The 26,984-nt window shown below is 29.7% G+C and overlaps 2 protein-coding genes across 4 annotated transcripts in view; one reads left to right on the forward strand and one right to left on the reverse strand.

Moving 5' to 3' along the window:
- The window catches only part of LOC129984290 (protein eva-1 homolog C-like), a 51,297-nt gene extending 33,689 nt beyond the window's left edge, over positions 1-17,608 (forward strand). The window contains exons 8-9 of one of the 3 annotated variants that reach the window (XM_056094149.1): positions 1,537-1,855; positions 16,957-17,607. In XM_056094149.1, the coding sequence (XP_055950124.1) occupies positions 1,537-1,841 (305 nt within the window). In that variant the 3' untranslated portion in view covers positions 1,842-1,855; positions 16,957-17,607. Of the gene's footprint in view, positions 1-1,536; positions 2,051-16,956 lie in introns of those variants that run through there. The other 2 variants (XM_056094150.1, XM_056094148.1) reach the window with 2 other exon arrangements.
- Positions 17,609-18,900: 1,292 nt separating this feature from the next.
- LOC129984160 (protein eva-1-like) overlaps positions 18,901-26,984 on the reverse strand; it is a 101,699-nt gene continuing 93,615 nt past the window's right edge. Inside the window, exons 6-8 of the mRNA XM_056093961.1 lie at positions 24,058-24,216; positions 22,257-22,418; positions 18,901-20,046 (exon numbers count right to left, since the gene is read on the reverse strand). Of these exons, the coding sequence (XP_055949936.1) occupies positions 19,739-20,046; positions 22,257-22,418; positions 24,058-24,216 (629 nt within the window). The 3' untranslated portion in view covers positions 18,901-19,738. The remainder of the gene's footprint in view (positions 20,047-22,256; positions 22,419-24,057; positions 24,217-26,984) is intronic.

Below are 26,984 nucleotides of genomic sequence, written 5' to 3' on the forward strand. Positions count from 1 at the left end.
ATGAGATTTCTGAAAGATTTCCACTCACATTCTCCTATCGCTGTTCCTAGAATCCAAATCTATTCCTTGTTCGAAAGATGGGCCATCAGGCCGAAAGAAGGTGGGAATTTTCATTTTCACTAATTTCCTTGCTATTGTAAATATATAGATTATTAAAATTAGGCGAAATACTGCCTTGTTTATTGAAAATCTTGTTTATTGAATTTATTGTTATCTGCCTAATTTTAATTGAAAAAAAAAATTGATAGCATGTAATGTTTATAAATTAAGATGAGACGCCTCATCGTAGATAAGAACATTAAAATATATGTTTTAATTTTTAACATGACAATGTTTATAGGTTGGATCTTATCTGTAAACTGCATGATATGCCACGCAAAGATCTTTCAAAGCGCTCTGCAGAGCTGACTGTTGAACCAAGAACTACCAAATTTGAAATGCAGTTGCTTCTTGGGTAATAGGTATTCAGTGCAAAAAGCTTCTCAACATTTTCATTCAATTTTCAATTAATTGAAAATTAATAGAAATGTTAACGTTTTTCCCTCAACAACTTCGGAGCGTATTATTATATAAAAGCCAATTTTACTTCACTTTAAATTCAAATAGTTAATTTTCCAGTGTTATCAATTATATTTTTGTATCATAAATTCATTAAATTTTTCAAAAAAAATTTTAAAACGATTTTATTTTTTTGCATAATTGCCTGCATCTTGGATTAACCCTTTAAAGGGCCATTTTTTGTAGCCAAAATATATTATTTTAAGAATTGGCATAAGAAAAGTGATTCATTTAGCTTCTTAGATATATTTAATTTGATTTATCTGGTTAATTAATAACTCTGTCTCTCACACACCATTTTGTGTAAGATAAGGCAATGAAGCATCTAAGTTTCTATTCTACTGAAAAATTTGTCAAAACTTATGCCAGCTTACAAAAGCTCATAAAAGATTGATGATAATGGAAAGCATAGAAAGGATTAAAACGGCAAGAGTGTGAATAACCGATGGGAATATGTACGAACTAAATAATAAAATATGTATTAGATTTTTCAGTTCATCTCTAATCAGGGTTTTAACATGATTCAAAACACTGGATGTTTTAAGGCTGGCAAATAAAACTAGAAGATTCAAGTATAAAATATCATGTTACTTTGTTTCGGACTAGAAGCTGGAATCTCATTCTTTTGCCTCTTACCTCGTCCCTGGTATTGCAACTGGTTTGGACAGGAATTACTTATTAACCTTAAGCGGCGTTCATATTAGCTCGGCTTCACCATGTGGGTCACGTGATCCCAATGATACAATGGCACATAGTTTTCTCATCGGGACAATTACTTGCCATTGTCCCGCCACATTGTTTCAACTGTTCACATTAGGATGCTACCTTAACAATAGCAGAAAGACAATTATTGCGTGCAATAATTGGGCTCATGTTAACGCACCTCGAGAGAAAAAAAAATATCTTTCCACCTTCCGGCGTACTGACAGGAATTTTTAATGCAGGAACTGTGCTGATTCTTTTTTGGCTTCCTTTCAGGTAATAAAGACAAATTAGTGTTGTATCTCAGCATCAGTTTGGCGATCGGATTTTTAGTGTTCGTCACAGTTCTCGCTGGACGGTTCGTGATCACGAAACTTGAAAGCAATCGCCGCAACAACAAGTTCAACATAACGCCAGAAACCGAAGACCAATTTTTCAGTGATAGCGACCTAGAACATTTCGAGCCACCAGATCCTCTACCCCCTCCACCTCTCAACTACACTGCCTCCATGAGACGGAAGGACAGCGAAGTAGCTCCACGTGCACCCATCAATCCTGGGAATGAACATTGCTTCAGCTGAACCAAACGTCACTGGTGAGCAACTTTTTTGGAACTAATTTATTTCGTGAACGCACAGTCGTGGACAGTACTGAGTTTGGGTTGGATCGAATATGGAAGGAACTATTTCATTCGTCGAGTTTCATTTCCAATATAGCAGATAGAACAGAACTCTGGCGTTCGAGAGTGTTTGGATTGTAATATAAAGTGGAATAAACGGTTTTATCCATACAGTGTTGTGAAAGAATTTGCATCAATTTTTATGTTTGCTCAGCGTCGTTACTACCTTCATCCAAAGTTCGCGGCCTGGTTTGTTATCTTTCCTTGTTCAAACTCACACTCCTCTCAAAAATTGGGGTGGTTTCAAAATGATTAAAAAACATTTGATTTTTTTTTGTTATTATTAAAAAAAGACATCAAGGAGTTGAAAAAAAAAAGTTGTTCTATTGTGGATTGGAATGATATCAGGTAGAATATCCATTTCCTACCACAGCATTTCTAGAGCTGGAATTTGTCCTGACTTAAAAACGGCAAACGATTCCACAAGAACTGCTGATTAATCCAAACCTTTCATTCTCGGCTAGTTTGGTATGTTCTTGTACACTTCCACGAACATCTCACTTGTTACTCAGTTACAATAATTGAGTTTGTACCTCATCTACAAAAGCGAACAACTTTGCTTTTCTCATATTCTGGTTTGAGGGGAAAAAAAGAAAAAGAAAAAAAAAAACTCTGTCTTTTTTTTTTTTGTTTTTTCTCGATTGCTTTTTCATGTACATTTTGATAATTTTCTCATTTTCGTGATCATTGTTTTTACCAAAAGGTTAAAGTACTCCATTGTTTCCAAATGTAAGAAAATATATAAAACTAAATTCTGTGATATTATATTGAATAATCAGCTCCTATAATTAAAATCTTAATAGTGTATTATGTCAAGTCTAAGTCGCAAAATATTGCTGACCTTATTTTATCAAACTGTATTTTTCCATTTAGGACAAGGGGTCAGAATTATTAACAAATTATATTTTGCAATGTTTTGCTTGTTACTTTCCCGTGCACGAAATATTGTAAACATCAAAAATTCGAACTCTAGATTTTGATATATCTCTACGACCCTCTCTATTTCAAAAAACAATTTTTTAACGTGATGTCTGTCCTGTCTGTGATAAAGATAACTCAAAAAACGCTTTGAGCTGGACGAATGAAATTTGGTATATGGTCTTTACACCAAATTCGTAGATTTCTATCAAATTTTGTGCAAAATCTATTCTGAGGAAATCTCTCTGTCTATTCAAATATAAGTCAACACGATAACTACAATACGGTGAGAGCTAGATGGATAAAATTCGGTTCACAGACTTAACATCTGTACTATAGACACCTATCAAAAGTTGAGGCACTTCCATTTCTGGATTAATAATCTACTTTCAGACATGTAAACGCGATAGTTCAAAAACGTAATGATTTAAATATATTAAATTTGATATGTGATTTTTTTATAAGTGTCATTATAGTTCTGCTGATAAACTAGTATATAGTTCTGCTATAATAGGTGCTGTCTCCAATTTTGGTCTCAATCGGTTGGGGAAAAGAGCGTCTAAAACATAAAATTCGATTTTCTGATACCACTAATTACATGCCAGGGATTAATTATGCGCCAAAATATTCGTCAAGAATCTCGCGACAGATACAGTAAAAGTAAATTTACGCCAAAGTTTAATATTTCTAAACTATTGTACGCTAATGCCGTGCAAGGTATTCTTTGGGATGAACACTTTTATTAGAGAATACGCTAGAAAGTTTTCGGGTACCATTTCCGCATGAATGAATTTACACAACCTGATAGCATTTTGTTTCTTTCTTTCGCTTATACGCTATCCGTAAACGAAAGACTTGTTAAAATGTGTTTTTTTCCAATAGCTCATAATAGATGCTGACACCAATTCGTGAAGAAAAAAGATTTCAATTTCAAGGCATAAAGAAATTTCACCTTCATATATCTTAATTCTTTGCTTCTCATATTTAGTCTAATTACCAAAGTGCAAATGACATCATTTTCACATCCTGATTGGATGATTATTATTATAAAAACTGTATAATAGCAAAAAAAAAACAAACAAAAAAAAAACAATTTTTAGGAATTACAAAAAAAAAAAAAAAAAAAAAAAATCACCTTAAACTATTTCAAAGATTTCTAAACACTAAAAGGAATCTCCGCACTCAAACATGTGTAACAATGCATGTCATTACCTTTCGTAATGCAAAAGAATGTACTTTCTGAAGTTCAGAATTTGGTCTGTGTACGACTTGTGTCTAAAGTGAGTCTGAATTTTTTTTTTTAAATGGAAGTTTAGAATTAAATAATTTCTACATGAGCACAAAAATTTCGGATATATTTATCTAAGTATCTAGAAAATTTAGGAAAATTTAGGCACTCCTCAATTATACATCTGTTTTAAACTTCCAACTGTAGAATTTTCGAGTCGTGCGAAAATAGATCCGAATATTTCTGAAATGAAATCGATTGCCATTTTTATGTAAAGCTACAAAACTAATGCGATTCAGTACTATAATAAGTGGCGGTAGATTCACCAGAAAGTAAACCAACTTCCAACTCGGTACATCACCGAATTTCCTTTGATCTGTATACAGCTAGAGTAAATACATTACAGATTTAGATTAAAAAAAAAAAGAAGATTGCGTTGTTAATGAAGCATTCCATATGTGGTAGATATATGCTGTTTTTTTTGTTTTTGTTTGTTTAAAATTTAGATTACCTTTTTTTTTTTTTTTTTCTTGCTTAATTCTCTAACAAGGAGCCACCTGTAATCGCCATCTTTTGCGTTTGCACTTCCATGTTCTATAGTAAAAATTATTAGCTTTACTATGCATTTACTATACATATGCGCCATGATTTTAGAGTACTTCTGTGTATAATTCTGCTTTTCGAATGAAAACTTCTTAATTTTTAAGCTCGGCTGTGCTTAAGGATGGCTGTTTGCGGATTTTTTAAAGGTCACCAAATAGTATAACCATTAAAATACTTTCATTGAATAACTTCTATTTTGAAATTCTCCACTGTAATAATTTTAATTTTTCAAAACGTAATAATTTTCCAAATATGAAAAATAAAAATGCTTATAAATTATTTAAATTAACTTATTACTACTTTATTTAAACATAAAAAAATTAAAATAACCTACTTGAATATTATCCTAGTTCTGAAAACTGACTCTTCTGTTTGTGCCCAACTAAAATATCTGAATCAGTCGTTTCCGATTTCGTATAAGAATATCAATTTAAGAACCTATATCAATCTCTACATAAGAAGAAAAAAAAAACTTTGAAAATGCCTGTACTGTTCTATGCAAGTTGTAAGCAATCGTCGAGCGTCGGAAAAGAACTAAGAATTGAAAACCGATTCGTAGCTTGTTTCATCTACATCCATACATATAGTTCTCGTAGAATACAGATTTGTCCAACGTTAATAAAAAAGAAATCCTGATATTCTAAAATATTTGGGTTCAAAAGCAAAAGGAAAGATTTTGGTAATTTGAAAATATATGAAAAATAACTACAAAGATATTATTCGATAATATTAAGTGTTATACTAAAATCAGCGGGAGTGATCTCCCAAGCAATTTCTCGTTAATAAAGGTGTTATTCCAGAGAATATCTTATATAGCATTTGTGTACAATAAATAGGAAATATAGCATTTGGCGCGCACTCAGTTTTCACTGCGTCTATTGTTCGTCTCTGGCGAATAACCTCTGGCATGCGCTTAATAGCATCCGAAAACCGAATTTACATATTAGATGTATTTTTCCTATCGATTGAAACAAAAATCTGGTATACAACTATATTTGTAGTCATAAAATCACATACCAAATTTGATATATTTAATTCATTATGTTTTTGAGTGAACGCGTTCACATGTTACTGAAAGTACAGACCGACAGACGGTCATCCCTTATTATCGTGTTAATTAATATTTAAACAGCCGAAAAGACATCCTCAGAATAGATTTTGTTCAAAATTTGATAGAAATCTACAAATTCGGTGTAAAGACAGTATATAGAATTTCACCCGCCCAACTCAAAACGTTTTTGAGTTATCTTTGTCACAGACAGACAGACATTTTCCAAAATGTGTTTTTCGAATTCAGGAAGGTTTCAAACGTGGAGATTCGTCAAAATCTCGTGTTCCAATGTTTTGATTATTACAATACTTTTTTTATACTTTTTAAATAAAATTAAAAAAAAAAGTCTTTTCCCTCTTTCTTCCAATTTCGGAATTCAAGGAGCCCTATTTTTCAATTTATTTTGAGTTCAATTTAAAAAAAAATCTAAAAAGATCAGAATATTTTATTTACTAAAGAATATTTTGATATGTTTCTAGTTGTCGTCTCATTGTAATTACATATTGCACTGACATATGTAAAACTTTGGAAATATGAGGTTCTTTGAATTTAAAAGTAAACATGAGCTTGCTTTCCAGTTTCCCTGTGTGACACTAGAGACTTTTTTCTAGCTAATAAACAAGCATTTTTTCTTCCGAAATTCGAGTCTCGGTTGTTTTTTTTCTTTTTAATTCAGAGTCCAATTGCGTTTCTTTATAATTTTTTAAATTTTAGCATTTAAGGACCTAATTTTAGTCTTATTTTCATACTAATTTAAAAAATAAAACCCGAGACCCTATATAATATTATTTTCTTAAGAACGCTTTGATACATTGCTGGTTTAAATTCCATTCAAATACTGGATTATATTCATATAAACAAGTCTTTGTATATTATGTGGTACACTGAACTACAAAATAGAAACATTGTTTTACAGCCGTACATATCATATATGGCTTGTTATTGTATAAAAGATGCATGTTTCCAACTCTGGTTCGATTGCCACTTTTTTATAACTTAGAGTTAAATATTATTTATATTTTTGAATCTTCAATTTTGGAATTCAGGGACCACCGATTTTCTGTTATTTTCTTTTGGAATTCTGTTTCAAAACGGAAAAGGTTAGAATATAATTTCATCTTACAAGTTGAAATCCCAAGGAAATTACAAAACGCATTTAGATAGTCAAGTCTCAAGATAGACTTTGTGGTGCAATGAATTTGACAATCGAAATACAGCATTACTTGCATTGCCTTGTTATATTAATATTAAGAATGTATAGAGGTTTGTGTTAATTATATATCCAAATAATAAAAAAATGTAGCAAAACATTAAAAGGGTCTATTTTACATTTTTGTGTAAAAATTTATTACGCTATATATTATAATATAATAATGCAAGGTGTCACTAGAGGTACACATACCATAGACGACCGAAAAAAAAGAAACACAAATGGCAAACACTAAGCAATATTTTATTCTTTTTTCTACATATTACAGTATTTCTTTAACAAACAATAAATTCCGTTAAAAATTGTAGTATTCAATATCTGCAATAGTGGAGAAGCACAAAATTTCCTCTATATATTTCTCTCTCTATTCCTGCACTTTCTAATATAGATGATTATGTTACGGCAGTTTTTATACATATATTTTTTTTATCAATTCATATATATATATATATATATATTCATATCCTTATATAACATTTGTTTTGAACTATCTTTAAGAGGCATGTAGGAGAGGTACTAACAATACATAACATACAATAAATAACATTTCCAAAAATATTTTTGTACTTATACACTTCTCAATGCTCTTAGAAAGTTGTGACCTGAACGGGATAGTATTGATCAGGTTCAGCTAGAAGTTGAAATATGATATGTTAAGCATCACTCGATTCAGTACGAGGAATGAATCGTTCTCCTAAAACTGAGTCATTTGAAAGATGCATCGAAGACCTTTATCTTTAGACTTTTAAGTTTCTGCACATTTGAAAAGATGGAATTCTCTGAAATCGAATTTTTAGTTCACTTCTCAATCGGCTGGAGTTCTGGAAGTTATAGATTTGTGTCTTCTTTCAGGATACTTTTAGAATTTGATTATCATTTAACCAATTGGTTAAAATTAAAGTGTATGGGGCGCCATCTACAGAATAGCCACTAAATATTGCAGCACTCCGAAAGATAGGAATTTTTTAAAAATCTATTTCTGGTATTGCCAACTTTCTATTAGGCAAGAGATTTTTTTTTACAAACCAAATATTTAGAATTATTTTAAAGATGGAAACCAAAAAGATAATGGTTAAAAAAAATTTTTTAGATCCTAGATTCCCCCCTCCCAAAAAAAAAGCAGTTATAATGCCATGATATTAATATGACATCGATAAATTTTATAGAAATTCAAATCGATTTTTATATTGAGAGCTGCAAATATCGATTTAGGTCTAGCTACCTGCGCATTGTTCGTAACTTCAGTAGCATTTATAACTTTGCAAGTTATCATAAATGAAGACCTGAATTTTCGACACTGCACAAGACACGTTGAACAACCGTACAAATAACGAAAGTGTAATAAATTACTGAATAGGCACAATAGGAAAGGTGTTGGACAAATGATATTCTCCTAAAAAAATCAATTTTTTCACTGAAAGATGGAACAATGCAATCGTGTGTTCAGGAAACTTCAAGGATTTACCAGAAACAATTCAAACTGACGCACACTTTCATAAGATTTCTATGTTGATTTAGTTTACAATCATGCACTGAAAAAAATTATCGATTGACGGGTAAAAATCAGTGTAGAATACTACAAACATAACACATTTAATTTCCACAGTTGTATTCGAGAAAGAATTGGATATTTAAAGAAAATTCGCATTCTAAAGAAAATGTGTTAGTTGCGCCATTGCGACTAGGCGCAATAAATACACGCTTAGTTTTATGCTAGGTGTCAAAATTATTAAGCAGTTGTTATTTATTAAGTTAATTTATTAAGCATGAAATGTGGCCACCTTCTTTTGATCAAAATCTTTTGAAGCATTGGAGGGATTGCTGAGGTTAAAGATGAAGAAAGTCCGATTCTCTCGTAGCTTCCATATTAAGGGATCATCGCTAAAAATGATTTGTGTCGCGATCGGGCAGGGCCATAAGATCACTGGTAATGATAGCGATCAATCCGAGTAAAATTATTTCAATATAAATTTTCATTTACGACTTTCACTTTGGTGTGTTTATTATTTTCTATTTTACATCTATAAAATAAAACGACTCAACATTTGTTGCAGTGTTTAGTTGACGCACTGTAGTACTGAATCTGAGAAAAAGGGCCCATCATATTTATAATAATGAATTATAAACTAAGGGTGGAAAAGCAGAAAATTTTTTAAAAACTATTTTTAAATACTCAAATTTTTTTAAAAAACTGTTCATTAAATTTAATTTTCCAAGAATTAAAAATGTAACATAATTACATAAACGATAATGGAAATCTTTCTGAATAATCTAAACGGGATTTTATATAATTTGAAATTTAAACCTAATGGTATATTTAAGTACAGCGATAAAGTAACTTTTCAAACAAATCTGTGCAACTTTTTAAAAGTAACATAAAACGAAAAAACGCGTTATATTAATCTATAATATATAAATTGTTAAGCTGCTTCCATTTATTTTAAAACTTAGATATTAAGGATTGCATTAAAAAAACTGCAGATGGAATTTACAGGTACAAACACCTTAATGTCCTAATAAGGGGGGTGAGATGGCAATTTAAGATATTTGACTGCCAAAAGTTAAATTTAAAGAAAGGTTTTAGTATGGATGGTCCAAAAGTTTTTACGATTCTTAAAAAATATGATTCAGGTTAACAGAACGAACGGTAAAAAGGCAAACATGCACTTTTGCCCAATTGCCATCCTCCAATTCCACTTGCTCGTAATATTCACCATGCAGTGCTAGCAAAGGACTTAATATAACGGAACTCTGACAAGTTGATTGCTGACTCTCGTCCACAAACAAACGATTGCATTTGTGGAGGGAGAATAAAAGCAGGAAACAGAGAACGGGTGACGGAGAAATAACTGGGCAGTAATAAATGCGATTATGTAGAATTCAGTGCGCTTTTTCCTACTTCTCAATGAAAGTCACTGAGACAAATTTGATGTAAAGAAGAAGCGGCAAGTAAGCTTCTTTGGCAAACTGTAATTCCTGTTTAACTTACCGAAATAAAACTCGTCTCATATCACGAAATTCTTACATAATACTAGTCAGAACTCAGCTCTATCTGCATCAACTCCTTTGTAAGGTATCAGTTTAAGAGAATGATTCAGTCACTTGAAAGAGAATAAAAGAAATCTGCAATTCATAATGAAAAGAAAAGAAACAATTTTTTTTTTCAATTTAATTATCACAAAGATAAAAATTTAGGGTCACAAAAAAATTCGATCAAAATATTAAAATCATAGGATTCTAAAAATATGAAGGTTTTTGTTTAATCTTTGTTCAATTGATATACATTATAAGAAAATGGTATTTGTGTCAAATGAAATTAAAAAAAAAAAAAAAACTGTCACTGCAGTTTCAACAAAAATAATCTTTAGTTAGTAACTAAGCAAATAGAAGGGGAAAAAAAACAAAAAAAAAGAATAACAGCAATACATTCTTGTAAGGATAATAACATGTGAGGTAGAATACCTTTAAACTACTTAAAATATAAATAGTTTTGAGTGTAAAACACACGACTTTTAACGACATTATTCTTGTCAAATAAAGGTAAAAAAGAAAAATAAACAAATCCTTTAGATAAATCATAGCTTTTAGAATAATCTAAATCACACAAAGTGGAATTTGACTAACTCGAAGCTGACAGGAAATTTAATTTATTGAACAATTTGAACTCAGAAAAATTGGATCTAAAATCCAATAAAACAAAACAAAAGAAAAGAAAATTTTGAATAGAATAACAGTAAATATCTGTATTTCATTAATCAAATTTTAATGAGTAAACAGTTTGTAACTTTAATAAATTAATTAATAATTAATATTGCAAAAGTCTTTAATAGTTTAAAAATAATATTTTCAATAAATAAGTAAATAATTTAACAAACAATATATAGCATTTTGAATACAACGAATTTGCTACAAAAACAAAATAAATTATATAATTCGTTCTAAGAACTTTAAAATTTTAGAATAATGAGGAACATCTTTTTATGTTAAGCCCTTGAATGAACTGCACATTGCAAATAATCTGAGCCATAAAGACGGATAGTACACCGCACGTACAATGATACTGAATTGCAAATTTCAGCTCCTGGGAATGATCTTTAAAGGGGGAAAAAATCGCCGTCTAGAATGGGTTAGAAATTATTTTCTTGCGATCATTAAGGACACAAGATACAAACAAATTCATTAAAAGAAAAAAAATTCTGAAATAAAAGCAATTTTATGCAATTTTTAGTTTAACTTAGAATTAATCAAAATAAATTAGAATGACAGTCGATATTTTAGCATTATATTAATAGAAAATTCAAGAGCTTAGAGAAGAATTTGAATGAAAGATGTTCGCATTTACCAAGTTAATTTGCATTAAATACTCTACATCTAAAGATAAGACAAACAGAAATTGCCAATAATAAATTAAAAACTTTCGATTTGGCCAAGTTTTACTACGTTAAATACTCGACATCAATGAATCCTAAAAGAAAGAGACATTGTCCAATAGTTAAATATTTACTCACATGTATAAGACACGCTTCTTATTCTTCTATTAAAAAAAAGTTGGAAGGAAAAGCTATTTTTAAATTAAGGCATTTCACCAGGTTCATGATATGTATATTCCATAGTGCGCTACTTTATTTTGTAATATCAACCACTTTTAAAACTATGCGACAATTTTGCTTTTTCAAGCAAGTGCTACGTACATTCAAAAACTATTGCTAATATTTATTCTTTCTGCTGTGCAGCTAAGAGCTATCTCTGTACAAAAGTAGCATCGAGAGCTTTCTAAGTGCTTTAATAGTTATGCAAAAGCCCATTCCAAGATGTGCTTTACTGCAGTCTAAAATGTGAGCATTCGAAATCGTTTTGTGATGAACATTTTCGACATCATGATGTTTTAAAAAAAATTCGTCACACTTGCACGACACATTTGTGCAAAAAAGATTACACACATATATGTATAAAAATGTGCAAGTAAGTTGTGAAAATAATTCTGAAAATCACATATTGATAATGAAATTTAAATCACAAGCTGCAATGAAAGGTGAAGAACAAAGTATAGCACTTTGAAATTTAAAAACATATAAAAAATTCAATTTCACTGAAATCTACTAGGTCGTCTCCTTTCTTACAGCTAACGGATGCAACGTCGCCAGTACTTATTAATTAGAATCATCATTGCAGTTTAATACCGCTTCACTGCAAGGAGTAGCATTTTTATTCCTTTGCACTGACTACTTGACATCTGTTGGCAATGTCGACCAGCAGATTTCAGGTTCTATAATTTTTTCAGATATCACCTTTTGCGCGTTGCATGACATTATACTCAGTTCTCATTTAAAATGTTTTAATGAATTATTTCAACGTCATATTAAAAATATTTAAATATATATCTGCCACCAGCAGATTCTTTTAAAGACAAACCCATATTATACGAAATGATCCGAGGATATATTTTTGGGAATTTCATTTCTATTTCTGACAAAATGAAAGTCTAAAAGAATGTTAAATATCGTTTAGTTTTATATTTTCGGAAACAAATAATTACAGATGGCATTTTTCGGTTAAGCACATTCTGTAATCCGGTAACTGGACTTTGTTGCGAATCAAGATCCAAACCTTATCAGTGACGTGCTAAATTTGGCAGAAATTGTACAAATAATATTTTCATAGTGTAGACAGAAACTGACAGATTGTCGAGAAGCCACAAGAATCAGGAAACAGAAGTTATATATGCAAACCTCATAGATTTGTATACAATTCAAAAAAAAAAAAAAAAAAAAAAAAAATCCAGCGATCCAAAGCAGGGAAGCAGCACAGCATCAGAAATTTCTTAAACAGTAACTCTCATGTCTTGTCATAGAGCAGCTTATTACAATTAGTTTTAAATGTTCACATGCAACATTAATTTTTCTTTTGAATTTCTGTCACAACTATATTGACATTTGATGATCTGGTAAAGTCGCCAATACGGCATCACTATGGTCCTAAAAGTACCGGATTGAAGAGCACCTACTAAAATTATAAAATATTTCGTTATAAATTGATTTAGAATCATGATTATAATATTAAAGAAATGGCAATTTTAATCTATCTGTCCTATAAATAAGGGACCGATAGAAAGATTAATGAAGAATTACGAATTTAAGTAATATTTTATCACTAATGATTAATTTCAAAACAGATATCAATTTGTGAATGCTGCGATACATTATTAACAATTATGTGTCATTACGAATTTAAAATTTAATCTATGAGATTTTTTATTAAGAATTTTGTTGCATACTAATATGCCTGCTATGCCTCAAAGTTAACGCCCTTACCCTGAATTGTTGAGCAGAATTCAAGCGCCAAATCTAATTCATAAGGTCATGACATTATATTCACCAAGCCGGTTCGTTTGATAGGAGACGGAAACGCTCAATAGAATTCAGTAGTACAAACTATACAAATTAGAAAATAAATGTATTATAATTACCTTATGAAATAAAGATAAAAAATTAAAAAAAATCTTATAGCAGAAATTCATCTATTAAATAGAGTAAGCAATCAGACAAATTTGAAAAATATTTGTTACAGTGAAGATTTTTAACTTCTATAGTTACCATTCTAACATCGAATATTATAAATATTACATTGATGCCAACTTGCTTAGATGGCAAAACATGAACTATTGCCCTGCTTCTTTTTTATTCAAAGAAAAGTGAATTTAAATTAATCAAGATGATTTGATACTATGTTATATCTTCAAGTTTAATGTTTCTCTGGTACTAATTATTAAAAAAATACAAAATTAAGCATTTTGGTTCATCAAAGCTATACATTTCTTGAAATATTTCCTATCATCATAGCTATGCATTTCATGAAGTGTGTATAGCTTGAATGATATATTTTATCATTCCTACCACTATTTGGTATTCCTTTTCAAAACTAATAATATCCGATTTCTAGTTGATAAAAAAGAAGTTGTTAATGTAGCAATAATGTTAAATGAACATCCTTAAGCTTGAGCAATGGCTTTTTGAAGAAGTGGTAGATATTTTTATTGAAATAAAATTTTAGAATAAACAATATTAAACAATTTATAAACTATCATTAATTTATAAAATGGTTATGAAATATTGAATCATTTCATTATTCCTTCCAAATTGGAAAATATTTTAAAGCCAACTTTTAAAAGAATGATTAAAATCTCAAAATATGATATATTTTCTTATTATCTATAATGATCATTCTAATTTCTGAATGACTCCACCTCAAGCAAGACATCGTGCTGACTGCAGAAATACATACAGTCGCTGCATTTAATATTTCTGTTTAATATATTTCAGATGCTGCGGGCAATTGATCCCTAGATTATCTTCACTATGCTATTTGAAACTGCCATGTTCTGATAGGCACACAAATTCTTACAATTAAATCCAATGCCTTATTTAGCTAACAAATTTTTCTTTGGATATGTTTCAATAACTAGTTCAAGAAATTTTTATGGATCTTACAAAAAATCTCATACATTTATAAGATGCATATAGAATTTTAAGTATTAGCATTTATATATCCCACACTTCTTTGAAGTCAGTAAAGGATTATAAACTAGCAGCCATTTACCAGAGTACAGTTACTCCTTAATGCACACAGTCAGGTTAATACAAGCTCTTTACATGTTATTAAGATGCACTAAGGAGTTGGGTTTAACTTCACGATAATGCATACAAATGTAAAATGTATTTGTTCAACATTTACACATATCCTATTTTATAAAATATATATTTAAGAGAGCATTTTTTTGGATGAGTCAGAAATCAGATAAATGAATCACAAAATTGATGGAAAGGAAATTAAATCAACTGTAAACTGTATAAAAACAAATATTTCTTCATCTGTTACATATGAGGCACATGGTTGGATTCAATTTTATTCTAAAATTGATACATATTAAATCACTATTTCTTTACATGATATGTTCAGAGGAGGCACATTCTGTATACAAACTCTTGTTTGATATGTGTAAAGGTATTCCTTCCCAACAATTTGTAATATCACACTCAACAGCATCTTCAACAAAATACTGTGGATATATTGATATGTTAGAGAGAGCTCATTTCATATAATCATGAGTGACATGACAGTTAATTGGAAAAACTACAAAATATTTCTATTGATCAAAGTTATTCCTAGGACTTATAAGCACAATTCAATTGTAAACAGTTCTTTTCAGATCAAATAATGGAGTACAGTGCTTTTAATACTAGAATAATAAAAAATTCGTGGATGTTATTCTCATATTTTTACCTTCTTCAAGGAGGATTTTTTAAAGAAAATGATAATATGCTTTGATTTTTATTTGATATTATTATTTTATATCAGCACTAATTTAGTAAGGCTGAAAAAAAGATGAATTGTTCTAAATTTAATTAATTCATCTAAATTTTTATTAAAAATATTTAACTCATAATTTTAATTTAAAGGTAAACAATACACATATATGTGTCAGTATCCTTGAAGAGGTTAAATTAAAGGTTGTTCATTGAATTAGGCACAACAGTTTATCTAATGTTCAATGCAATTTTTCTTACGGTCATATGAAATCTATATTGATATTTTAATATTTTTACACTAATAAAAAAAAACTATAATCTGCCAACTACAAGAAATACTTGATAACATATAAAATTCACAAACTTTAATAAAATGCTCAAACAGTATATCTGTTATATGAGAAAGATATACTTCAATCCATATTTAAGGAAAAATCTGCATAAACTAATCAGCAGCTGAAATATTTGATTTGCTTTTTAATTTCATATGATACTCAATCAATAAATATGATTTAGTGTGACAAGAAACTTAAAATGACATGAAGTGTATATGAATTTCATATGCATCTGAAATTAAATAAACTAAAATTTTGCATTAAAAATAGAAACTTAAATTTTTTTTTTTTTTTTTTTGTAATGTTTAAAATTTGAAAAGCCACATAACAGATTTGCCAATTATTTGAACAAAAAATTAGTAATTTTTTATAACAATTCAAAATTATGAAAATTAGAATGAAAATAAAGTACCAACATTTGAATGAATTTTTTTATACGCGCAATAATGTTTAAGAAAGAAGAATCCTGGCTAAAAATAAATATTAATTACAAAAGAGACTCAATTAATGCATTTTTCAATACACTGCTCATCAAACAATTAAAGGATAATCTAAAAATTATTCTCACTGATTAAAATTGTAATCCTAATCAATGTACAATAATTAAATTATTGATTTTAATTTTTAACTGAACACAAATTTGAATTTCTATATATTAGTTAATGCATGATTATTCAAATTAAAAGACTGGTAACAGTACCATCTTTGTCAACTGGGAGAGAAATAAGTGAGGAAAGCAGCAAGCTATCTTGTCTATAACCCAAACCTCGCAAAATTTATTACAATATCCCACCCTGCAAACAAGAGGCTGAAGGGGGGGGGGAGGATAATAAGAGACTGTGTTGCTTATTTTATTGATAAGCATTTTCTGTGCAGTTACATGTAATTGGACAAGTTGCCAAAAAAAAATCTACTTATTATACAAAAAATACATTTCTCAATTTAAGTGTAATATTATTATCAATCCCAATGACCACTTGAGTTCAACAGCTGTTTTTCAAAGGTTTAAAATAATAAAAGATACACGAGATGAGAAGGACATTAAAACATATCCCCACTTTCTACAGAAAATAAATTATCCAAGTACTTAGATAAATTTAGATAAACAAAAGCAAGGAAATAAAATAATGCTTTTGTTTATGTGAATACTAATGTGTTATAAGTTAAGTAATAATATTTAGATAAAAATAAATGTTTGCACATTTTTCTTACTTGTATTACATATTGAAGATTTCATATATTTGCTTTAAATTTATGTTTTTTTTATTTAATTTTGAGTTGTCACTCTTTATTTTTATTGAGGTCTTAAAATCTAAAGAACCAAACTGACTTCATTGCTTGTTAATCAAAGATTCTATTTCTACAGAGGCAGCTGAATGATGTGGAGAAGAAACATTAAAAAATAGTCAACCCTTGATGAATGCTCCATTACAACTTACAAATAATATTTTGAAGCCCCATGCAAGGCAATTAAAGAACAATATTCATTCAGATGTTTCTGCTTATGGGGGATAGTACTTACCCACACTGAGCATCTCTGATATCAGAAAACAAGACATTTAAAAATATCACTTGATGGATGTACCAGTTGATTCCTCTGGCAAGAACTCTGCTGTGTTAGATATATTAATGTTTCATTTTAAAACAACAGGAGGGCTATTTTTGGAACAGTCCTCGTAATGTTGAATCGCAGTCAGATGAAGAGAATGGCACTTGAACTGGCATTCCCCTTTCTAAACTTCTGCAACATGGCAGAGAGAAGAACTCGACTGAATATATATGGGATGTCTTATGACGCTCTCAACACCAGGGCTGGTTTTGTTTTTAAATGAACCTGGTCAATAGTCAAAGATTGTCACAATAATGGGGCACTTTATGAAGCAAAACTGCTCTTTGCTCAAGAAACTTCCATTTCTCATGATAAATATCGAAATGCAAATGTATTTAACTACAACAGCAAATATATCATTAAACATGTTAATAAACTATTAATTCTGAAGCTGTCAGTTAATGAATATTATAAAAATTTGTTTTACCCTTTTTATTTAATAAAAATAATGCTTTGCAAATTTTTAAAAAATTGCCATTTTATTCTAAGTACCTTACATCTTTATACTAAACATTTTATATCTAGCTATGTATGTAGATGTATATATTTGTCAGAAATGTTTAAAATTTTCTTAACCTAGAGGCATTTTTCATAGGCCCTGCAAGAATTGAAAAATGCATCTTCAGAAGAAGAATAGTTCTCAGAAATCAAGCTTAAAAGTTTGATGAAAGTATCATACATCACATCAAAGAAAAATTTGTTGTCAAAGAAACACTCATGGCTTAAATTTTCAAAAATTTGACTTTAAATTCTTTCAGATTTTGAGATTAATAAGCTGAAAAGCTTGGAACTGTGTGCTAAATTATATTTTTGAGTGTATTATTTTTTTAATGAATATATAATTTTATTTCTGTACATATCCTTTAATTTCAATGAGCAGAGTATATTCATCTTTTTGAGTTCTAATGGGAGATAAATTGTGTCAGTGTAATCAATTGATATCTATCATGAAATACTTGGAGATCTACCTTTCAATAAGCTCAAATTTTTTTTTATTACAGTTAGTTATATTTCTAACTTAAATACGATACGGATTCCGCCATTGTTAAGAATTGATACTGGCAAATAATGGCACAGGTTTGATAATCAGTAAGTACAGAAGCATCTTCAACTAAAGCATAAAAACTTTCAGTGCAGATGAAATTTTTAACAATAATAATATAGCAAGTGTAAAATCATATGAAAATTAAGTATATTCATTTTCATTACAATTCACTTTCTTAGAGGTCCTGCCTCTTTTTATGACAATATTTGCAATATCAACAAAACTAACAAAAATAATAAATTGATCCACAAAAGACCGTAACATGCTTTTACACACAAATATTAATAAAATAAATCTACTAAACTTTAAATAAATGCAAAAAAATTCTCTCTAAAAATATTTGAAAAATATGTAAAAATAGCAATTTGTTAAAAAAAATAATCCAAATGACAAATCTGAAAACAAAACGGCTGTACATACTTTTAAAGAGTGAAGAGTTAAGTAAAACTAAGCCTGCAGACAAGTCAATGTACTTATTTTAAGATAATATCATAAGAAAAGACAGTAATTTTAAAATAATCAGCATAATTTTTTTTTTCAAATCCATTCAATTTGAGACATTTTTGTTGAGATAAATAAAACATTTCTTATTTTATACATGATTTTAATCTTTTTAAATAAATTAAGATTAAAATTACATGTAGAGTAAAGATTCTTTTCTCAGTATCATTCTTTTATATAGTAATAAACATGGAGCAAATAACTAGGAAATTAAAAAATGAAATAATGAGGTGATGATATAAACAATGCTAAGTTATGTACAAGACATTTTGTTTTTAAAATGTCACTGGATAAATTAAAAGTTCATAAACATTATAACGTTAGCAACTCTAGGACCAATAAATGCAACAATGGAAACATGACTTCTGATACAAAGCCACACGAAGAGAATTGATAGAGAAGTTAAACACAACAAAAGCTACCTACCAGAAATTAATATACATATCTATTAGAAGATAGCATAATATACTCATTTTATACTTAAATATCTAAATTTATTTTACTCGTATTCCTATATTAAGTAGAAATAAAAATATAATATATAAATTTAAAATATTTAATCCTCTGTCAATCATAATATCTAATAAGATATACAGTAAGATATAATTTTTTCAAGCAATAGCTCGCATAAATTTGAACAGTTTGGCGACAAGATCATTCCATACATCGAAAGTGTAATTAATGGCGATTAACAGAGGATTAAAACATCTGCTTCGAATGGAAAAAATATTTGGACATTTTCAACAAATAATTAAAACTGACTCTTTTTTAATGCAAAAAAAGTCCTACTAAAATGATTCGTTTTAATCATATTATTGTCAAATTAAGTCAGGTTTATCAGTAAAAATATGTGCATCCTTATAGAGATTTCTCTTCCATGTATTTTTTAGGTACAAAAATAAAGTCAAATGATGCAACAGCACTGTAAATGAGTCAGACTACACGAAATTGACCAGCAATAATACAAAGTTTTGCTAAACAATCATATAATTATTAACTGTAATAATAGTTATTCATAGAATGCGAAAGAGGTGCCCGTGGCTGGCTGGTGCTATCTTGCCTTCTGATTGTTGATGTGTTGGTGTATCGCACCACCTCCACGCTGTTGTCCAGGCGCGGATCGAAGGGCTCCAGATCAGAGCAGTCTTCAAAGGTCGGCAGGGGTTCGGAGACGTTTAATTTAGCCTTTTTCAAAGTTCTTTGCTGTTGAGAGTACAACCGTACGGTCAAGACTAATAAGAAAAGTAGAACGCCAACTCCGAGGCTCAGGGTTACATAGAGTATAAATTTTTCTTTGTTCTCTGTAACATAACATAATAAATTTAATATAATAAAATACACATTCTTGATATTATGGTTATACTATGCATATTCTTAAAATATATGAATGTCTACAGATTTTCCTGAGAACAGAATTAAATAACTTTATTAACAGCCTGTTTTTGTGGCAGTGAAATGAAATTGCCCGAACTCTGTTAGATTGTGTTGTTGTTTGTTTAAGAAGTTAAAATTTTATTTTGCTTTCTATAAAAGTGATAATTTAAGTTTGAGTTTCCATTCTTACATATTCCATTTTCTTATAAAACATATTCGATTAGTGTATGTAGTTTTCGCACTTGATATATACATATTTATACTATAACTGCATTTCTTCTCTTTTGCTAAGTTAACCATTTACTCATTAAGGCCATTTCTACTGATCACTCTTTCCTATCCCTGAACGTGACCATCTATAAAAGAAAAAAAATATAGTGAAATGTTAGTTCAGCAACCATTTTGTAGTTGCATTTTTTTCAGAATTTTTATGTCATAAAAGCAATTATAATCTTTTAAATTTCATCAAAAAATTCAAAACTTTATCATCTCTATTTTATACATAATTAAAAAAACACAAAAAAGAATTGTTTCCGACTTCCATTCCAAATCCATCTATTCTCAAGGAACAGAGACATGACACAAAACAGTAATAGTGTACTCGAAAGCAGAATTTTTTAAATTTTAAAATGTTCTACTTTTTCTTCTTTGTGTTATGAAATATCAAAGTAAACTGTCATCAAGGACACACAAATGTACAGAATCTCAAGAATGCAATGAGCTGATGAGCTTTCGTAAATCATAATGTGCAGTACAACTGAAGTAACCAAAATATGCAACACTTAAAAGTGTGTTTAAAAATATACAGGGTGTTTCTAAAAATCACAAGACAAATTTTAAAGATAAATCAGACATACAGAAATAATCGTTTATGCTATTGATCATGAATTACAAAGCAAAAAAAGATGGCTGCCTTAAGAACCTTCTTCTCAGAAATTAATTAAAAGAAAAGGATGCTCCAAATAAAATATGCAATACGAAGCGATAATCAATTCAGTAAATAACAGCTTCAAGCAGTAAGTCCATTAAACACTCAAATGAAACATTCTAAAAATTTATTGTAGATACTTTTTGCTCTCAATGTAGTATCAAATTATATCGTTATTATTCATGCCATAAAATTTTTATTTCTTTGTGTTGACCTTTTCTTTAACTTAATTTATTGACAAAGAGTATTTTGCATGTCGGATCTCATGTTTTATTACAAACAGTGAGAATGATCTCCCCACAACTTTCTTGCATACTCTTTTTAAAAAAGTGTTATCCTCCATTCCACCCCCACCTTCCAGCAAAAAATTGTGGACCTTCGGTAAGAAAGAGAAAGTCTTGCATGCCATTGGCTTACAATAATTACAAAATATTAATCATTGGCCTGAATTTAATGTTTTTACTGTCACATCATTCTTGAAAAGATTTTTGGTGATCAATCCCTGGCATGAGGGTAATAAAACCCGAAAATCGAAATTGTGTTTTAGACTCGCTTTTTCCCATCCATTTGAAATCAAAATTTGACACAGACAATTGTAATTTTATAAAACAAATTTGATATTTAATCATTGCATTTTAACATGTTTTTGAAAGTACAAACTAACAGACAGTCAACTTCAAGTTGAATGTGGTTCAAAATTTGATAAGCCTTTTCAATATAAATGTTAAATCTGTGTACCGAATTTTATCTATCTAGCTCTCTTCGTTTTGTAGTTATCGTGTTAACTTACATTTAAACAGCCAGATAGATAAACTTTGTCTTTGTCTATTGTTTAGCTAAAAATTTGATAGAAATCTACAAATTTGTTGTAAAGAGCATATATCAAATTTCATTCATCTAGCCCACAACATTTTGGAGTTATTCTTGTCACATACAAATATACATATTGCCAAAAATGTGTTTTTCGAATTCTGGGAGGTCTAAAGCGTGGAGATTGGTCAAAATCTTGAGTTTCGAATTTTTTGACAACACTTTCTCTATATTCCATACACGAAAAAATAAAAATATTTTTTCGCGTATGTCTTACCAGTCTATAAAGTTTGTCTCATAATTGAAGAAGGTCACTCAATAATGAATCTTTTAAAATCAGGAGCACATTAAGATGGGAGAGAGGGAAAAGAATGCATTGCACAAAACAAAACTACAAACCTGTGATGAATTTGTATGCCGATATCCATTCAGAGATGAATCCAATGACTTTCTGATTGTCATCAACTATGGTGCAGTTCACATCAATGGAATCGTCGCTGGTCTCATCACTTTGTACATCCACCTTTTTCGTAGTGGTGATGACAGTTGGATCGATAAAATCTGTTCGGGGAAAGATATACAGCCATCAGGCACCGTCTCAAAGTCGTCACATATTTCAAAACACTTTCTTTGGATACAATATTTAAAGCAATGCAATGACATTTTTCTCTTATCTGATTGGTCAAAAAAATGTCCACTTCTGAGATTTGAAGATTAAAAAGTGGCATAAATTGTAAATACCCTACCCCACCTAAAACAAAAACTGTTCCCGCAAATCACAAGAACTGCTCGTACAAACTCTTTCCATGCTCTTTTGAGTAACCTAAAGAAAACTGTCAGACACTATTTGAAGATATAACAGTATTTTTTATGTACTGTGCTATTAAGAAAAGTTCGTTTGATTTCACGTTTGAATTGTGTTCCAGTATTTAATCATATTTTATTCTTAATATTTATTTTATTATCTTTCTACTAAAAACTCAAATTGGATACATAAAAATATGATACAGAGCCTGACTATTTTGAAACAAACGGAGGCGCAAGCATAAAAATTGGATTTACACAAAAATTCGAATAAGAAAAAGTTGGATTAACATATGTATATTATTAAATATTTTCAGTAATATTAAAAAATGAGAATAACAAGATGAGGGCACACATTTTTAGACTAAAACTTGTAATAACGTTTTTTAATATTCGACAGTTTTAATAAAAATAAGAAATGCACAATGAATAATTTTAATAAATTATTCATAATAATAAATACAACATTTAATAATTTAAAAATAAGTTAGCAGTTTTAACAAACGATATATGGTACTTTGAATACAACTATTGTGCAATAAGACTTAAAAAAACAACAATTAGGGGTGTTTAAAGATTTGCGGAGTAGACAGTAATTTTTTTATAGCATTTCCGTTGCATTACATTGCAAAAATGTCATCAAATGAATTAAAAGTTTTAAAATATATTCACGATGATACAAGCTAAAGATGTATTTCATTAAAGAGTACAATGCAGAAATAAAGGATATTTTTTTACAATTTTTTATTTAAATTTCGTATTAACCAAATTAATTTTGAATTATAGATGATACTGAGCATTACGTTAATATGAAATTCAAAAAAAATTAAAGAAACAATCGAATTAAAGAAGTTCCACCTTAATAAAAAAACATATATTCAAAAGTGTCTATAAATTTTAGTAATTCAAAATGCAATGAACGCGTATGCACCTCGGAGAATACGCTCCGCAAAATAGAAAATCCCATTATAAGGGGCATGCATTAATGGATGAATTTATACAAATTCAGACATGCCTCTGATTTGCAACTGAGGATACTGATATTGAGAAGTCACGCTCCTTAAACAGCCAGTTTTTTGCTGCTGACATAAAAACCATAGGCAAATGTCTTTCTTAATAAAAATCAAAAGCCACACGAGACTGCTGAGAGAAAAATGGCGTCATACAAATTCATGTTATGTGGGAGTGCATCATACAAAAGTTTACTGCATTAAAATAATACTAAGTTTCTTCACACATTCAATAATAGGAAATAAAGCAATATCATTTGAAAAAATATTACAATAACAATGACAAGCAAATAAAAATCAAGTATAGAAGCTTTTGATGTCGAAAAGCTATCTTATTTCACACATAACATACAAACAATCAATGTTACTTTCAATAACATACAAACCTTTATGATTATATGATGCCGTAGTAGTTTTAATGTTAAGATTATCTGCTGATTTCAGATTATGAAGTATTTCGGAGGCATTAGGTTCCTTGAAAATATTTGGATAGTCCAAATCGCTTTCTTCTTCAAATTCGAGATCCTGAAGGGAATCTTTAGGAACTGTAAAAAAAAAAGCAAATATTTTCTTCCATAAAAGATAATTCAAAATAAGTGCTCCAATTATAGAATTTTATAACTGAACAAAATTTTAGAGAGGACACGGATGTTCTGGACATCACTCTTTGGAAAAAGGAATATATTATTTCATGGTTGTTTCACACTTTTTAAACCCATAAAGAGGGACTCAATTCAAAGGAACAATTGAATGGTGTTGCAACAATGTATGTTAGAGAGAGGGATGTAAATGCCCCTTAGGATGCCTCATGTAGAAAATATATTAATCCTTTGACTGCCAACTGTTCTAAATTGAAGCGTAATTAGCAGGCAGTATCTATCACTGGAGACTGAATATTTTTGTTCATGCAATGTGGATCTATCAGCGTCGTGTTAACATTTTATAATACAGTACACAATCCAATTACTATTACTTTGTTCACTCCAAAACAGATCTGAACATCTTTTTATTTTCAATATATATTGTTAATTCACTAATGGTAAAGTTTTGAAATGCCATGATTTGATACTTATAATGTATGTATTGGGATACTGAAAAACTGAACATATAACTAGTAAATAATATAAATATTCTCTACATAAAGAAGAACTTTTAAGAAAGATGAGCAGTTAGAAAATTAATAATTCAACTGTGCATGGTAAATGTCAAAAGAAGTATCAATAAATAATCTAACGTCGCAGTTTGTGAACTCGTATGGAGTACCCCTCCTTCCTTGCTGTTTCCTGCAGACAACATATTTTCTTCTTCTTAAATTGGCCGCTGCATTTAAAATTTTCGAAGGGCGTTAGATGAAGTGGTTAACTAAACCAAACTAAATAACCAGCCAAAATGACCAAATAAACAAAATTTCATTTTTCTCGCATGAGGTTATTCACGAGATAACAGTAAATAGCCAAAGCCATCGCCGGACGCACCTATACATTCATAACAGTCAAAGGGTTAATGCGCTTACATTCATTTTCAAGTCAAATAGAGTGAGGGGTGACTCGTGCTCATTATGCCAAACACACAAAAAAAAAAAAAAAAAAAAAAAAAATATTCTTTCGAGTGCCGGATGCTACTTATCCTGCGATGTCACTAAGGAACTTATTGATAATGACCTGAGTGCAACACAAAATGAATCTTGTTTGCACACATAATAATTAGTTAGTATGTATGCAACAAATAAATAAAACGATTTTCTTTGATCACATGGCCAATGTTAATCAGATAATCCATTTCACTGTCACATGATGCATTCTCATAGAGGTTACTTTCCATGATTTTTTACTATGTAAATAAATGGGGATGAACTCCATGAAATGCAGACATACAAATGAATGTCAGGAAACTTAGATGAATATATGTAGAATCGCACACAAATTTTACATATTTAAAAAAATCTTTCTAACTGAATGTATTAAGTAGAAAAATAATTCATGAATATTACTTTCCTTTGCAAATTGAAAATGTAATGTTTATCTAAAAGATTGTATAATGTTCTATAAAATAGCATATTATGCATTTTTTTTAAAAAAAGGATGACTTTTGTGTTTTTTCGAATTACTAAAATCCAGAGTAAAATCGAACATTTTCGTTGTCACTTGCTTTTTGTATTTAACAGAGTTCTTAACACTTTGTTGACCGGCAATTTCATACAAAAATTTATTTTGTTGACCGGCCATTTCGCACAAAAATGTATGCATGGCACCCGCCATTTGATATAGAAAATATCTCATGTCACCGGGGCAAAAAATGTAATTGAATAAAATTCGAAGTGATTTTCAAAACATTTTATTTGCACAAAACAATAGTAAAACTAATAATAATAATAATAACAATAATAATAATAATAATAACTAATAATTTTTTTTGTATGGTAAAAATATATCAAAGTGCAAAGACGAGTTATCTCGTCACCGGTCAACAACGTTCGGGCATGAAAAGACGAGTTATCTCGTCACCGGTCAACAAAGTGTTAAGAGATCATTTGGACTAAAGCATTTAGTACATGAAAAAGGAGGAGACCCAAATTTATATGGTTTGACTGCCTCGAAAAAGACTTGAAAACTACTAAGGCGACAAACTGGAAAACCTTAGCCAAGTACAGAATGGTATGGAATAGAATTCCAGCGAAGACCAGGGCCCAACCAAGGCCAGTGTAGAAGAAAAGTTCTTAGGGCAAAATGGACTTTCTTCGCGAGTTCTCGCAAGATTCGTGATGTACGCAGAGAAAAAGTAATCCACAAGTTACCAAATTCATTACAAAAGCCTACATGAAACGATAATAGGAATGAATAAATCAAAAAATATTTATGAATCCTTTTACAATACAATACATCCCACATGCTAGTAATTAATAAATAATTTATTGGGCGGCAGGCGTACAGAAAGAACGGCCCTCGATGGCTACGCACATCTTCATGAAGTCTGATAAACAATATTATCAGTAAAGAATTCAAGCTGTCTGTGTTACCAAAGTAATCGCAGAGAGCAATTATCTGCTATGCAAACAAAATTTTATTATGCCAACCATTTCTTTATTGAATGCAGACATACAATTGAGTTTCATTTAATTTAAATTAGCTTCCGATAGGTAGTAAAAATAATTATTTTTAAAAAAATAAAAATTATTGCTCAGGAACAGAATAATATGAAATTTAAAGAAAAATTTATAATTTGCCTACAGACTCTATATTTTCTTTCTTTTTTTTCTTCTTTTTTTTGGTGCATAACTGTTTAATAATACTTTTTCACCAGTTTGTTTGACACT

The sequence above is a fragment of the Argiope bruennichi genome, chromosome 9 (assembly GCF_947563725.1).
Source record: "Argiope bruennichi chromosome 9, qqArgBrue1.1, whole genome shotgun sequence".
NCBI classification, from domain to species: domain Eukaryota; kingdom Metazoa; phylum Arthropoda; class Arachnida; order Araneae; family Araneidae; genus Argiope; species Argiope bruennichi.